Below are 17,251 nucleotides of genomic sequence, written 5' to 3' on the forward strand. Positions count from 1 at the left end.
ATAATATTACAGAGGAGGAGGATAGAATATTACAGAGGAGGATAATATAATATTACAGAGACGGAAGATATAATATTAAAGAGGAGCATAATATAATATTACAAAGGAAGGGGATATAATATTACAGAGGAGGGGATATAATATTACTGAGGAGGCGGATATAATATTACAGAGGAGGATAATTAATATTATATCTTCCATCTCTGTAATATTATATTATCCTCCTCTGTAATATTATATCCTCCCCCTCTATAATATTATATCCTCCTCCTCTGTAATATTATATCCCCTCCTCTGTAATATTATATCCCCTTCCTTTGTAATATTATATTATGCTCCTCTTTAATATTATATCTTCCGTCTCTGTAATATTATATTATCCTCCTCTGTAATATTATATCCTCCTCCTCTGTAATATTATAGAGGAGGAGGATATATTACAGAGGAGGAGGAGGAGCATATAATATTACAGAGGAGGAGGATATAATATTACAGGGGGATATAATATTACAGAGGAGGGTGATATAATATTACAGAGGAGGAGGATATAATATTACAGAGGCGGATAATATCATATTACAGAGGAGAAGGATATAATATTACAGAGGAGGAGGATATAATATTATAGAGGCGGATAATATCATATTACAGAGGAGAAGGATATAATATTACAGAGGAGGAGGATATAATATTACAGAGGCGGATAATATCATATTACAGAGGAGGAGGATATAATATTACAGGGGAGAAGATATAATATTACAGAGGAGGAGAGTATGATATTCAGAAGAGGATAATATTACAGAGGAGAATAATATAATATTACAGAGGGGTATATAGTATTACAGAAGAGGATTATATAATATTACAGAGGAGGGGATATAATATTACAGAGGAGGAGGATATAATATTACAGAGGAGGGGGATATAATATTACAGAGGTGGAGGAGGATATAATATTACAGAGGAGGAGGAGGAGGATATAATATTACAGAGGAGGAGGAGGAGGATATAATATTACAGAGGAGGATAATATAAAATTACAGAGGAGGAGGATATATTACAGAGGAGGAGGAGCATATAATATTACAGAGGAGGAGGATATAATATTACAGGGGGATATAATATTACAGAGGAGGAGAATATAATATTACAGAGGCGGATAATATCATATTACAGAGGAGAAGGATATAACATTACAGAGGAGGAGGATATAATATTACAGAGGCGGATAACATAATATTACAGAGGAGGAGGATATAATATTACAGAGGGGGATATATTATTACAGAGGAGGAGAGTATGATATTACAGAAGAGGATAATATAATATTACAGAGGAGGATAATATAATATTACAGAGGGGTATATAGTATTACAGAGAAGGATATAGTATTACAGAAGAGGATTATATAATATTACAGAGGAGGATATAATATTACAAAGGAGGAGGAGGATATAATATTACAGAGGAGGGTATATTATATTACAGAGGAGGAGGATATAATATTACAGAGGAAGAGGATATAATATTACAGAGGAGGGGGATATAATATTACAGAGGAGGAGGATATAATATTACAGAGGAGGATAATATAATATTACAGAGACGGAAGATATAATATTAAAGAGGAGCATAATATAATATTACAAAGGAAGGGGATATAATATTACAGAGGAGGGGATATAATATTATAGAGGAGGATGATATAATATTACAGAGGAGGCGGATATAATATTACAGAGGAGGATAATTAATATATCTTTCATCTCTGTAATATTATATTATCCTCCTATGTAATATTATATCCTCCCCCTCTGTAATATTATATCCCCTCCTCTGTAATATTATATCCTCCTCCTCCTCTGTAATATTATATCCTCCTCCTTTGTAATATTATATCCTCCTCCTCTTTAATATTATATCCTCCTCTGTAATATTATATTATCCTCTTCTGTAATACTATAACCTCCTCTGAAATACTATATCCCCCTCTGTAATATTATATCCTCCCCCTGTAATATTATATCCTCCTCCTCTGTAATTATATCCCCTCCTCTGTAATATTATATCCCCTCCTCTGTAATATTATATCCCCCCTGTAATATTATATCCTCCTCCTCTGTAATAATATATCATCCTCCTCTGTAATATTATATCCCCCTCCTCTGTAATATTATATCCCCCCTCTCTGTAATATTATATTCCCCCCTCTGTAATATTATATCCCCCTCCTCTGTAATATTATATTATTCTCCTCTTTAATATTATATCTTCCATCTCTGTAATATTATAAGGAGAGGATAATATAATATTACAGAGGAGAGGGATATAATATTACAGAGGAGGGGATATAATATTACTGAGGAGGAGGATATAATATTACAGGGTGATATAATATAACAGAGGAGGGGATATAATATTACAGAGGAGGAGGATGAGGATACAATATTACAGAGGAGGAGGATATAATATTACAGGGGGATATAATATTAGAGAGGAGGGGATATAATATTACAGAGGAGGAGGATATAATATTACAGAGGCGGAAAATATCATATTACAGAGGAGGAGGATATAATATTACAGAGGAGGAGAGTATGATATTCAGAAGAGGATAATATAATATTACAGAGGAGAATAATATATTACAGAGGGGTATATAGAATTACAGAGGAGAATATAGTATTACAGAAGAGGATTATATAATATTACAAAGGAGGATATAATATTACAGAGGAGGGGGATATAATATTACAGAGGTGGAGGAGGATATAATATTACAGAGGAGGATAATATAATATTACAGAGGAGGAGGATATATTACAGAGGAGGAGGAGGAGCATATAATATTACAGAGGAGGAGGATATAATATTACAGGGGGATATGATATTACAGAGGAGGGGGATATAATATTACAGAGGAGGAGGATATAATATTACAGAGGCGGATAATATCATATTACAGAGGAGAAGGATATAATATTACAGAGGAGGAGGATATAATATTACAGAGGCGGATAATATCATATTACAGAGGAGGAGGATATAATATTACAGGGGGGATATAATATTAGAGAGGAGGGGATATAATATTACAGAGGAGGAGGATATAATATTACAGAGGCGGATAATATCATATTACAGAGGAGGAGGATATAATATTACAGGGGGGGGATATAATATTACAGAGGAGGAGTGTATGATATTCAGAAGAGGATAATATAATATTACAGAGGAGAATAATATAATATTACAGAGGGGTATATAGTATTACAGAGGAGGATATAGTATTACAGAAGAGGATTATATAATATTACAGAGGAGGATATAATATTACAGAGGAGGGGATATAATATTACAGAGGAGGAAGATATAATATTAGAGAAGAGGGGGATATAATATTACAGAGGTGGAGAAGGATATAATATTACAGAGGAGGAGGAGGAGGATATAATATTTAAGAGGAGGATAATATAATATTACAGAGGAGGAGGATATATTACAGAGGAGGAGGAGGAGGAGGAGCATATAATATTACAGAGGAGGAGGATATAATATTACAGGGGGATATAATATTACAGAGGAGGGGGATATAATATTACAGAGGAGGAGGATATATTATTACAGAGGAGGGGATATAATATTACAGAGGAGGAGGATATAATATTACAGAGGTGGAGGAGGATATAATATTACAGGGTGGAGGATATAATATTACAGAGGAGGAGAGTATGATATTCAGAAGAGGATAATATAATATTACAGAGGAGAATAATATAATATTACAGAGGGATATATAGTATTACAGAAGAGGATTATATAATATTACAGAGGAGGATATAATATAACAGAGGAGGGGATATAATATTACAGAGGAGGAGGATATAATATTACAGAGGAGGAGGATATAATATTACAGAGGAGGAGAGTATGATATTCAGAAGAGGATAATATAATATTACAGAGGAGAATAATATAATATTACAGAGGGGTATATAGTATTACAGAGGAGGATATAGTATTACAGAAGAGGATTATATAATATTACAGAGGAGGATATATTATTACAGAGGAGGGGATATAATATTACAGAGGAGGAGGATATAATATTACAGAGGAGGGGGATATAATATTACAGAGGTGGAGGAGGATATAATATTACAGAGGAGGAGGAGGAGGATATAATATTACAGAGGAGGAGGATATAATATTACAGGGGGATATAATATTACAGAGGAGGGGGATATAATATTACAGAGGAGGGGATATAATGTTACAGAGGAGGTGGATATAATATTACAGAGGAGGAGGATATAATATTACAGAGGCGGATAATATCATATTACAGAGGAGGAGGATATAATATTACAGAGGAGGAGGATATAATATTACAGGGGGAGGATATAATATTACAGAGGAGGAGAGTATGATATTACAGAAGAGGATAATATAATATTACAGAGGAGGATAATATAATATTACAGAGGGGTATATAGGTATTACAGAGAAGGATATAGTATTACAGAAGAGGATTATATAATATTTCAGAGGAGGATATAATATTACAAAGGAGGAGGAGGATATAATATTACAGAGGAGGGGATATAATGTTACAGAGGAGGAGGATATAATAGTACAGAGAAGGAGGATATAATATTACAGAGGAGGAGGATATAATATTACAGAGGAGGAGGATATAGTATTACAGAGGAGGTGGATATAATATTACAGAGGAGGATATAATATTACAGAAGAGGATAATATTACAGAGGAGGAGGATAATATAATATTACAGAGGAGGAGGATATAATATTACAGAGGAGGATATAATATTACAGAAGAGGATAATATTACATAGGAGGATATATTATTACAGAGGAGGATATATTATTACAGAGGAGGATAATATATTATTACAGGGGAGGATAATATAATATTACAGAGGAGGATATAATATTACAGAGGAGGATAATATAATATTACAGAGGAGGATATAATATTACAGAGGAGGATAATATAATATTACAGAGGAGGATAATCATCCCAGGGTCTTTAGGGTCCATTTACTAAAACAGATTATCTGTCAAAGTTTTATAGCCAAAGCCAGGAATGGATTTGAAAAGAGGAGAAAGCTCAGGCTTTCCTCTATGACCTGATCCCTGTTTATAGATTGTTTCTGGCTTTGGCTTCAAACCTTTGGCAGATAATCTTTCTTTGTAAATGCTTCCTAAAGGCCCTATTCCACGGAACGATTATCGTTCGTATTCGGCCGATATCGGCCGCTACGGACGATAATCGTCCGGTGGAATAGAGTGCAACGATCAGCCGACATCGTTCATGTCGGCTGATCGTTGCAGTCGCTTGTTTTTCAACAAGTTGAAAAACAAGCGACTGATATAGCAGCGATCTGCAGCCGTCCCTCCGTTGAATAGGAGCATCGGCAGCAGACGCTGCTATATCCTATGGGCTGCCCGGACGATCAGCGATCCCCCGGGCAGCCCCCCCGCAGCTCCCTCCCGCACTCACCCGCTCGCTGCAGCCGCGTTGAATAGCGGCGGCAGCGAGTGGGGAACGAGGAGCAAACGAGCGCTGAGAGCGCTCGTTTGCTCCTCTAAACGACCTGTGGAATAGGGGCATTAAACATCTGGCACTTTCTCACAGTGATTATAGGAATCACCTGTGAGGTAAAGAAATGCTAAGTGACTGCAGCGCTCGTCTTCATAATCCAATTATCCCTTCCTGGAGATCAGTAATACAGATCCTGTGAGCGCTGCGGTGAGAAGACTCCATTTCAATGTCAATGGTTCCTATAGCAGCGAGTTTCTTCCTGACACAAACAGCGCTGGGTGATTGCTTCTCGGCTGTCCCTGTGTGGGGTAGTACTATCTGCTGAGCTCCGCACAACCCTCTCACTTCCTTTCCCACATCACATCCAGGATTCTGTAGCGTCATCATTGCATGTAGTCAGCGGCGGCAACCAGTCCTCAGGACCACCATAACAATCCGCCATTGTCTACAACAGCAACAGTGGGTTGGCAGCACATGGAGCAATGCCTCCTGATGCCCCAGTATTAGGATATTACACACTATGGAATCCAGACAGGTAACCCACCATGGATTCCGCTGCTCACCCCCGCTCACATCTCCGCCCATGCCATAGACTCCACTCTGTACACAGGCAGATTCCGCTGCTCGCCCCTGCTCAAATCTCCGCCCATGCCTTAGACTCCAGGCACCGCAGATTACGCTGCCCGCCCAAAGAATGAACAGTTATCTAGTTGTGTTGTTTGTGTTCTATACCAATCCCCTGATTGCTGAAATAAGGTAAAGTGTAACATGAAGGGATTATGTGTATGGTGGGGAATCCAGCAATAATAGCAGCTGCTGCAGAACATCTTTGGAGGTGGGTTTTATATGGAATTATACAGTGGAAGGACAGGATAGAGGGACGCCGTCTTCCAACACACGGCCCAGGTAGGAACTGATCATAACATTGAAAATCAGCAGCCAGCATTAATAGCAGCTGCTGCAGAAACTCTTAGGAAGCAGACCTGTCAATCACCTGATGCTACTGAAGTGTGAGATGGGGTAGTATAAAGGGGAAACCTCTTCTGTGTATAATGGGGTGGGGGTGGGGTGGTCTTACAACTAAAAATCAGAGCTCAGCATACACAGCAGCTGCTGCATACACGAACACACGCTCCACGAAAAATAAAAGTTGCAATCTGATTGGTTGCTCGGGGCAACTAAGACAATTCTACTTTACACCAGTTTGATAAATCTCCCCGTGAATTAGGCCGATCACTTCCCTTGACCTCGCACTGGCATCTGGCCGCTGGTGTTTTTCGCAGTGTGAAGCCGGCAGAAAGGTCTAAAAATCATTTTTAAACTTTTATTTTTTTAAGTTACAGAACCCCCCCCCCCCACCTCTCCTCCACCTCAATGAAACTATTTTTTTTAAACAAACTTTTATCACAAACAATTTATAGATAACCAGTATTTCCCAGTGATTCTGTCCACAGGTTTTGGTTGTATAAACTAATGGTGTGTACAAGGCCAAAAGCTGCACCAACCAAAGTGCGCCGCACAACAATATTTCACTACTATGGAAAGTGGTCGCTGACTATGGCTTCTATATACTTCTGTAGTCACAGACAGAAATTACTAAACGCTAATGTTATTAGCTCAAACATGACAGCAGCCTCCTTACCTGGGGGGTGCCATGACAGTAGCCTCCTTACCTGGGGGGGTGCCATGACAATACTCTGCTTACCTTGGGGGGTGCCATGATGATACTCTGCTTACCTTGGGGGGTGCCATGACGGTAGCCTCCTTACCTGGGTGGTGCCATGACGGTAGCCTCCTTACCTGGGTGGTGCCATGATCGTAACCTGCTTACCTTGGGGGGTGCCATGTCGGTAGCCTGCTTACCTTGGGGTGTGCCATGACAATACTCTGCTTACCTTGGGGGGGTGCCATGATGATACTCTGCTTACCTGGGTGGTGCCATGACGGTAGCCTCCTTACCTGGGTGGTGCCATGATCGTAACCTGCTTACCTTGGGGGGTGCCATGTCGGTAGCCTGCTTACCTTGGGGTGTGCCATGAAGGTAGCCTGCTTACCTTGGGGTGTGCCATGATGATACTCTGCTTACCTTGGGGGGTGCCATGACGGTAGCCTCCTTACCTGGGTGGTGCCATGATGGTAACCTGCTTACTTGGGGGGGTGCCATGACAATACCCTGCTCGCCTTTCTGTACAGCTATGGCTATGTTCACACTATAGAAATGTGTGGTGGACACAGACGCTAGAGTTTAGGGAGGTGCGATTCAGTATGTCCAAATTTCCGACCACTGAGAACAAACATTTCATAATGCACATCATATAGCAAAAAGTTACTACATGTAAATCCCCACAATATCTGGGATCACAACCAACACCAGGAAACAAAGTAACCGGAAGCCATAGTGGAGCGAGCGATCCAACACAAATAATTACAAAAAATAATAATACACAAATGATATGAAAATAAACACGAGCAAACTCCACCTAATCCACGCCAGGCTCCACCCCACGTGTCCCCATAGTGTCCTCAGAAGAAAGCAGAGAAATAGGACAGTGTTGTCTCATATACAGTGCTAGTAATAGTACATAGTTACCCAACATCAGTCTCATGTGCGAGTCCAAATGGCCTCCGGCACGCCGCCCAGCTGAGACACGGACAGCCAAAATGTCGCTAATGAAAAAAGCAATCAAAAGTCCAATTAGTTACGGCACGGCCACAGGGCCAAAATTCACTTGTAGTATTTATCAACTGCTGGATGTCCTGCAGGAAGTGGTGTATTCTCTCCAGTCTGACACAGTGCTCTCTGCTGCCACCTCTGTCCATGTCAGGAACTGTCCAGAGCAGCAGCAAATCCCCATAGAAAACCTCTCCTGCTCTGGACAGTTCCTGACATGGACAGAGGTGGCAGCAGAGAACACTGTGTCAGACTGGAGAGAATACACCACTTCCTGCAGCACATACAGCAGAGCGGGAGACGATATAACATAGTGAAGATGTCACCTGGCGGCAGATTGGGAGAAGATATAACATAGTGAAGATGTCACCTGGCGGCAGAGCGTGCAGTGCTGCAGTAACTGGCGTTCCTGGCGCTCTGACCGCTGTTATTGTAACTGCTGTCAGTGGTTTATGAGGAAATCCCCTGTTATTAGGATCTACATTCAGATCTGTCGTCACCATGAAACTCGTCATAAAATAACAAGGAGTCGCATATCTGACCTGATAAATCACTCCAATAAACACACAATTACAACGGCCGTTTCTGACTCTGATGAAGATTTACTGTCAGTGACGCACAGAACATTCCGGATGGTTTATATTACACTCTTATTGTGCAGGAATATTCACATCTCACCTCACATAGTTATACTCGTACAACTCCTCAAGTTCATATTTTAGTAAATACGTTCATTCGGCAAGCATGTCTCCTCCTGATCTGCTCTTTCCCTCCCAAAGCTGACAGCTCATTGTTGAGGTTACCGACCACCACTCTGCTCTAAAAGCAGTGCTCTGGCTGGCAGATATGATGTAGATATGAATCTTGGGCATTTTTTGACGTTTTTTTTTTTGTAACTTTTGACTAACATAACTTAGCTAAAGAAGTATGACAGGGTAGGAGTGGAGAACTACAGGTAATTTTTATGCACAAAAATTAAAATCACACATGATAAACCTGGCCAAGTAGCTAACATAAAACCACAACAAACCCATCCCCCCCCCCCCCCCCGTGTGCAAAAACACCAAATTAGCCAAAATAAGGAATGTATCACCAATGTTTGTGCTTGTGCACTTTTCATGTGCTGTGCAAACACCCCCGATCATGTATCTGGCTGATGGATCGCCCACCAATTGGTGAATGGGACGGGATACCACTGGTCACAGACTGGCTGAGCGGGAGATCCTTCAGCCTGGTACGTGACGTGGTGGCAGCAAGAGACGGGTGCGTGATGTGCCCGGATGCTGAGAGTGACATCTAGCGGTTGTCCAAGAACTGTGGGGGCACGGGGGCAGGTAAGTATACTTTATTATGTTCCCACATACCCCTGCCTGTCTGTGATTTTTACATTTTGCAGAACTTTGGGCAAAAGATGGCAGCCCCCATAACTATGAAAAATTTAAATAAAAGAAAAAATTGTCAGAAAATAGAAATAGATAAAAAAAACATTAGGTTTATTTCTGAGCATATACCTTGATTTTGTGGTCTCAAAAGCACAACAGACTGAAATTACACCTATAAAATGTGTGGCTTAAAGGAGTAGTGCGGCGCTAAACAATTATTCACAAAGTAACACACATTACACAGTTATACAACTTTGTTATGTATGTGAATGTCCCCCTTCCCCGTGTTTCCCCACCCACGCTAGACCCGTAAGTGTGGTGCATTATACTCACTGCATCTCGTGTCGACCCCCGTCCGCCATCTTGTGACTATGAAGTAGTCTTCGGGAGGCCGGCCGAACTGCTCCATCCGTCCCTCATGCCAGCCCCCCTCTGCTGCGTCATCAGCAGCACAGCCGCAATTGGATGAGCATAACTGTGCTTAGCCAATCGCAGCTGAGCACAGTTATGACGCAGCAGAGGGGGGCCGGCGTGAGGGACGGATAGAGCAGTTCGGCCGGCCTCCCGAAAACTACTTCATTGTCACAAGATGGCGGACGGGGGTCGACACGAGATGCGGTGAGTATCATGCACCATACTTACGGGTCTAGCGTGGGTGGGGGGAAACACGGGGAAGGGGCACATTCACATACATAACAAAGTTGTATAACTTTGTAATGTGTGTTATTGTGTGAATAATTGTTAAGCGCCGCACTACCCCTTTAAAGGGGTTCTCTGACGTTACACAATTTTTAAAGGAGACCTGTCACCCCGGCTGCCGGGGTGAAGGCCGCCTGACCCCCTTATACAGTATGTACCCCTTCCACGAAGTGCCGGTCCCTATGCCGCCGCTGTGACATCCCCGTCGGAAGCTGTGTGCACGCTCACCAGAGAGGAGTCCGACGCCTATAGAGAATGACCTGTCACCTGTGACAGGTCTCCTTTAATATATTGCTGCTATCATATAGAAAACAATAAAGAGCCTTTATGCCCCGCCTGCGCTCTCCTAGTGTCCTGTTGCGGTGTCGCTGGTGTCCCCCACTGACTGCTGATAAATTCCTCTCAGGAGCAGAGGTGCTGCTGTCAGCGGGGGACACCGGACAGGACATCGGAGGAGCGGGGCATCGGTCAGTGTAAGCAATGTAAGGATTGCCTATAATAGTCTCCTACGGGGAGTTAATATGTGTAAATAAATAAATATTTATAAAAAAAATGTCAACTCACCCCCTTTTCCAATTTTTCATATAAATTTTTTTTTAATAAATATAAATGTTTGATAACACAAATCTTTCAGTTATAACACTTCTGATCCTGTATGGGCAACAACATAAATGCAAAGAAATAGCAAATAGTGCAAATTTACAGATTTTTTTTGATCACATTGAAATAAAAAGCAGAATTTGAAACAAAACACACACAAAAAAAGAGAATAAAACTAATACAGTCCACACACAGAAAAATAAAAAAGGTTGCAGGAGTTAGAATACAGCAATGTTAAGCAAATTCATTTTTCCATGGGATTATAACTTTTAAAGCAGACCTGTCCGCAGCTTTTTAAAGGGGTATTCCACTCACATACACTTACTGGTGACATTACTGGTGGTGCGCTCTCTGGTCTACTCTACACCTGGTGACCTCATGCCCTGTGACCTCTGTTTGCAGATCATCAGAGGCAGCCAAAGCTGTAGCGTCCACACAGAGCAAGTTCTACTGGCCACCTCTAGTGATGACCTACAAATACCCTGGGGAAGTGGGAATTACAGTTTGAGGTTGCTGGAAAAAGAATAAATTGTGAGGTCACATTATAGGTTATGTGCATCAGCATGAGTCTTGTAAACAATGGAAACCAGTAAGGTAGTAGCAGGCCGTATTCAGATCCCTTTGAGCAATTTAGGAGTTCACTGAACCCTCTGATTAAAGTTTCTCTGTACAAATGGACCAAACATAAACATTGCTAAAAGAAGAAGTCCCACGAAATGTGCGGATAATAATAAACTAAACTCGCCTATCCTGGTGCCACGTAGCAACGCTCCTGGGTCTGGCTGACAGCCGCCGGGGGGCTGCAGCTCTTCTAGCTGCAACTTCATGTACCCCGCTGGGTGATTGCCCGCTCAGCCAATCAGTGACTGGAGCGGGAGGACACCGGGCAATCGCTCAGCCAGGCCATAATGTTTACCCTGGAAAAGCAGGGTACATGACATACCCGGATTACAGCTGAAGATTACATCTGGCGGCTGTCAACAGAACCCGTTGTTTGTTATCCCCCCCCATCCTTATTTCAATTTTGTGGGACTTCCTCTTTAAAGTAGGCTCAGAATAGAATGGCAGGACTGACCTTATGACTTTATTGTGCAGTGAAGATGCAACTAACAAAGGATTAAAATAAATATTCCACCCCTTTCTGGTTATTTACGCAGATTAAAGTTTAAGATGATAGCTGTTCAGCCATGCATGTGTACCGAATGGGGAGAGATCTCTGGCAGCATTTCATCTCCCTTGGAGAACAAAACAGAGAATGAATGGAGCTGCGGGTAACGTGCCAACCTGCTGCTTCATCTAAAGATACCCGGGGGGCATGGAGGTCCAAACGCCCCCCCCCCCCCCCACGAATTTATAAAGGCCCTATTCCTCAGAACGATTATCTGCCGTATTCAGCCGTTACGGACGATAATCGTCCTGTGGAATTGACAGCAACGATCAGCCAACATTGTTCATGATGATCGTTGCATCAATTGTCTTTCGAACATGTTGAAAGACAAACGACTGATACAGCAACAATCTGCTGCCGCCTCCCCGTGGAATAGGAGCGTCGGCAGCTGACGCTGCTGTATCCTATGAGCTGCCCGGACGATCAGCGATCCCCCGGGCAGCCCCCAAGCAGCTCCCTGCGGCCCCCCCCCCCCCAGACTCACCCACTCGCTATTCCACGCGGCAGCAGCGAGCGGGTAACGAGGTGCAAACGAGCGCTAATAGCCGGCCCGTGGGGCTTAAGTTTGGTAGTGATGAGCGAATAGTGAAATATTCGATCCCGTTTAAGTCTATGGGAACAAGTATTCCCATACACTTGGAGGTAAAAAACGGAAGCTGGGGGATTTGAACGCATATCAAATATTTATTGAATATTCGGCGAACTATTCGATAACATTCGATAGATCGAATACCTTACTATTCGATCTAATATGTATTCGCTCGAACAGTATTCGCTCATCACTAAAGTTTGGCAATCTCTAGCAGCTCCAGGAAGGGGCCACTTTACTTATATACCTTAAAGGAGATGTTCAGTGCCTGAAATGTATTTCAAAAGATCTGGGGAGGAGGTGGTTGAACCTAATTACATGCATTTACCATTCTGGTTCCAATGCAGGGGTCCGCTGTCAGCCTCTCTGTGACGTGTCATCCCTGCCCAGTCAGCAGCCATAGTGGGGTCCCGCCAACGCTACTGACTCGCTGAGCGGGGCTGATACATCACAACCCGGTCCCTGCTCAGACCAGAAAGTGGCTGGGGGACCAGCGCTGGAGCCGGGAAGGTGAGTGCATGTAGTTAGGTTCAGCCGCCTTGTCCCTGACTCTTTAGAAAAAAAAATTTTGGGCGCCGGACATCTCCTTTAATCCAATGGTTTCTGCAGCAAAGAGTGCTGAGAGATTCCCTTTAAATATAAAATGTATGCTTTATAATAGCTGTCATCAGATGACAAGATGATTGTGGGGAATGAAACTGTAAAATCAGCTGATGCTGCCGGGGGAACTGGGACGTGAATACTTGGATGAAGTAAATATACCCATTAATTATTATACATGGATATGGTTTGGCTAATAGAGGGGTATAATTCAGCACAGCGCAAAACAGCATATAGGATAATATCTAGGTTAGGGTATGTTCACACTAAGGATTCAGATTCCGCTGCTCACGGCCATGCGCATCTCCACCCGTGCCATAGACTCCATTCTATGGTCGGGCGGATTTCATCCAGAATGGAGTCTATGGCACTGACGGAGATGCGTGGCTGTGAGTGGCGGAATCAGCCCGGACTCCTCAGTCTGAACATACCCTAAGGGGAATAATGCTAACTTCTAGGTAATAGCCTATAGGGGATAAACTGTCACACCAGCAGAATGGTGTGCCGACATACTGTGGACGAGGCCTTGGTCCAAATAGTCAGCCATGACTAAGGCGGCACGTACACATCCATGTTATACAGGCTGCAAGCGGACTCTATGTCATGGACTGAACTCTTGACCTTTAATGGAAATCTTAGTATCATGATTCATTATAACGCAGAGAGCTATAAAACAGCTTAAAAGGTTGTTCACAAACAAAAAATGTCTGTCAAATCAACTGGTGCCAGAAATTTGTAATTTACTTCCATTACAAAATCTTCAGTGTTCCAGTACCTATCAGCTGCTGTATGTCCTGCAGGAAGTGGTGTATTCTCTCCAGTCTGACACAGTGCTCTCTGCTGCCAACTCTGTCTATGTCAGGAACTGTCCAGAGCAGCAGCAAATCCCCATAGAAAACCTCTCCTGCTCTGGACAGTTCCTGACATGGACATGGCAGCAGAGAGCACTGTGTCAGACTGGAGAGAATACACCACTTCCTGCAGGACATACAGCAGCTGATAAGTACTGGAAGTGGTGGTCCCGGTAGACTAAGTGATTTTTTCCCCTTTCTAAGGGTATGTTCACACTAAAATAGGCACAATTCTGCAGCGGAACTCTCTGCTGCGGAATTATGCCTGTCTCAGTGTGTCATATCCTCTCAATGGGAGAGTGTGTGCTCCTCTGCTCTCTGCTCAGAGAAGTGACATGTCACTTCTTCGAGTGGAGAGCAGTGGCAGCGGAGGAGCATGCGCCCTCTCATTCACTCACAGCAGGACACTGAGCACGGTGGGATTCCGTGGTGGAAAGCTCCACCATGGAATTCCACTGTATTTGCTCAGTGTGAACATACCCTAAGAACTTTAATTATTCTCCATAATACATGGAACGACAGGCGTTCATTACTATTGCAATTGGGGTCCTTCGTCTACACTAGTACACAAACAATGGTAAAGATCTGCAAACAATTAATGATGCCGTTTGATCATTGCTGCATAAACACAGAAAGATTATCACTTGAATTTGAACGATATATAACGATTTTTCGCACAATAATCCTCCCGTGTTATAGCGCCCCAACCGTTTAGAAACATTCTATTTGTAAATCTCCCTAATGATTGTGCTGTATATCCCCCCACACTGACAGACCTCTGGGCGCAGGAGCGGAGAGGAGTGTGCAGCTGTTACGATGCTGCCGGGTCAGTAGGTGCTGAGGTGCGGCACTGATCGCAGCTGATCATGGTGGTCACCGACAGACCCTTGGGCACAGCAGGCGATAGGAGTGTGCAGCTGTTACGATGCTGCCGGGTCAGTAGGTGCTGAGGTGCGGCACTGATCGCAGCTGATCATGGTGGTCACCGACAGACCCTTGGGCACAGCAGGGGATAGGAGTGTGCAGCTGTTAGGATGCTGCCAGGTCAGTAGGTGCTGAGGTGCGGCACTGATCGCAGCTGATCATGGTGGTCACCGACAGACCCTTGGGCACAGCAGGCGATAGGAGTGTGCAGCTGTTACGATGCTGCCGGGTCAGTAGGTGCTGAGGTGCGGCACTGATCGCAGCTGATCATGGTGGTCACCGACAGACCCTTGGGCACAGCAGGGGATAGGAGTGTGCAGCTGTTAGGATGCTGCCAGGTCAGTAGGTGCTGAGGTGCGGCACTGATCGCAGCTGATCATGGTGGTCACCGACAGACCCTTGGGCACAGCAGGCGATAGGAGTGTGCAGCTGTTAGGATGCTGCCGGGTCAGTAGGTGCTGAGGTGCGGCACTGATGGCAGCTGATCATGGTGGTCACCGACAGACCCCTGGGCACAGCAGGGGATAGGAGTGTGCAGCTGTTACGATGCTGCCGGGTCAGTAGGTGCTGAGGTGCGGCACTGATCGCAGCTGATCGTGGTGGTCACCGACAGACCCTTGGGCACAGCAGCGGAGAGGAGTGTGCAGCTGTTACGATGCTGCCGGGTCAGTAGGTGCTGAGGTGCGGCACTGATGGCAGCTGATCATGGTGGTCACCGACAGACCCTTGGGCACAGCAGGGGATAGGAGTGTGCAGCTGTTACGATGCTGCCGGGTCAGTAGGTGCTGAGGTGCGGCACTGATCGCAGCTGATCATGGTGGTCGCCCCCTCGGCCGGCAGCCATCTCTACCCCCTGCAGCCATTCGGTACATTTCCTCACCAGCCCCTCATCCCCCAGCCAGCAGCCCTCCTCCTCGTACTCCATGTCATCATAGCGGTGCTGCTCGTTCAGCAGAGAGACCTTGATAAGTTTCCTGGGGTCGGGGGGTGGTCGGTGCAGGGGGCTCCTCGGGCACAGTCCGCTGCTGCCGCCCACCATCCTCCGGCCCCTCCGCTGCTTCTCCAGGCTCCTCTTCTGGATCACCAGGATGGCCTCCGGGGTGAGGTGCAGGGAGAAGCCTCCGTCCTGCGGGCTGGAGGATGCTGCTGGATGCGGCGGGTGGGCACGGTGTGGGCGCGGGGCTTCTCTCCTGCTCAGGCCCGGTGATCGCGGATGGATGACACTCTCATAGGAGCCAGTTATTGCCCTGGGCATCTGCTCCAGGTAGCGGCAGTTCGGGAGAAGGGGGTCTCGGTGCTGCCTCCTCGGGGTCGCCGGTGGCCAGGGGCTGGACAGCTCTTCCTTGCTGACGGAGATCCTCCTGTAGTCCCGCAGCGGCGGCGGGTGCTGAGAGAAGGCTCGTCCCCCGGAGCGGAGCGGAGCCCTGTGCGCGGGAAGGATGGGAGGGAGAGCCATGTGTGAGGTGTGTGAGGAGAGCGCGGATGGCGGACGGGAAATGTGTGAGGTGTGTGAGGAGAGCGCGGATAGCGGGCGGGAAATGTGTGAGGTGTGTGAGGAGAGCGGACGGGAAATGTGTGAGGTGTGTGAGGAGAGCGGACGGGAAATGTGTGAGGAGACGAGCCGCCCGCTGATTCACCCGCTCATCTCCGGGCAGGACAGGTCGAGCAGGTCCCGCCGGGTCCCCGGCTCCGCCCGAATCATGGAGACCGCGGGAATCCGGGCGGCAGGTATATAGCTATATACTGCCCCCCCAGATAGCCGCTATATACCTGCCCCCCTCACATAGCCGGCTGTATACCGCCCCCACAGATAGCCGGCTATACACCTGCCCCCCTCACATAGCCGGCTGTATACTGCCCCCACAGATAGCCGCTATATACCTGCCCCCCTCACATAGCCGGCTATATACCTGCCCCCCTCACATAGCCGGCTGTATACTGCCCCCACAGATAGCCGCTATATACCTGCCCCCCTCACATAGCCGGCTATATACCTGCCCCCCTCACATAGCCGGCTGTATACTGCCCCCCTCACATAGCCGCTATATACCTGCCCCCCTCACATAGCTGGCTGTATACTGCCCCCACAGATAGCCGCTATATACCTGCCCCCCTCACATAGCCGGCTGTATACCTGCCCCCCTCACATAGCCGCTATATACCTGCCCCCCTCACATAGCCGGCTGTATACCTGCC

General features: G+C 45.1%; 2 protein-coding genes across 2 annotated transcripts in view; both read right to left on the reverse strand.

Annotated features, from left to right (window-relative positions):
* The window catches only part of LOC138794600 (T-box transcription factor T-like), an 82,522-nt gene extending 74,297 nt beyond the window's left edge, over positions 1–8,225 (reverse strand). The window contains exon 1 of the mRNA XM_069973367.1: positions 8,162–8,225. The gene's annotated coding sequence lies outside the window, so the exon portion shown is untranslated. The remainder of the gene's footprint in view (positions 1–8,161) is intronic.
* A 6,029-nt stretch (positions 8,226–14,254) lies between these two features.
* On the reverse strand, positions 14,255–16,762 carry PRR18 (proline rich 18). The gene has a single exon (XM_069973373.1). It carries the CDS (start codon positions 16,509–16,511, stop codon positions 15,831–15,833), a length of 681 nt encoding a protein of 226 aa, XP_069829474.1. The 5' UTR covers positions 16,512–16,762; the 3' UTR covers positions 14,255–15,830.
* Positions 16,763–17,251: the final 489 nt, after the last annotated feature.

The sequence above is a fragment of the Dendropsophus ebraccatus genome, chromosome 6, assembly GCF_027789765.1.
Source record: "Dendropsophus ebraccatus isolate aDenEbr1 chromosome 6, aDenEbr1.pat, whole genome shotgun sequence".
Taxonomy (NCBI): Eukaryota; Metazoa; Chordata; class Amphibia; order Anura; family Hylidae; genus Dendropsophus; species Dendropsophus ebraccatus.

What these genes read in the sequence shown, in the direction of transcription:
- PRR18 (XM_069973373.1), bottom strand. Translation starts at nt 16,511, where the DNA reads ATGGCTCTCCCTCCCATCCTTCCCGCGCACAGGGCTCCGCTCCGCTCC.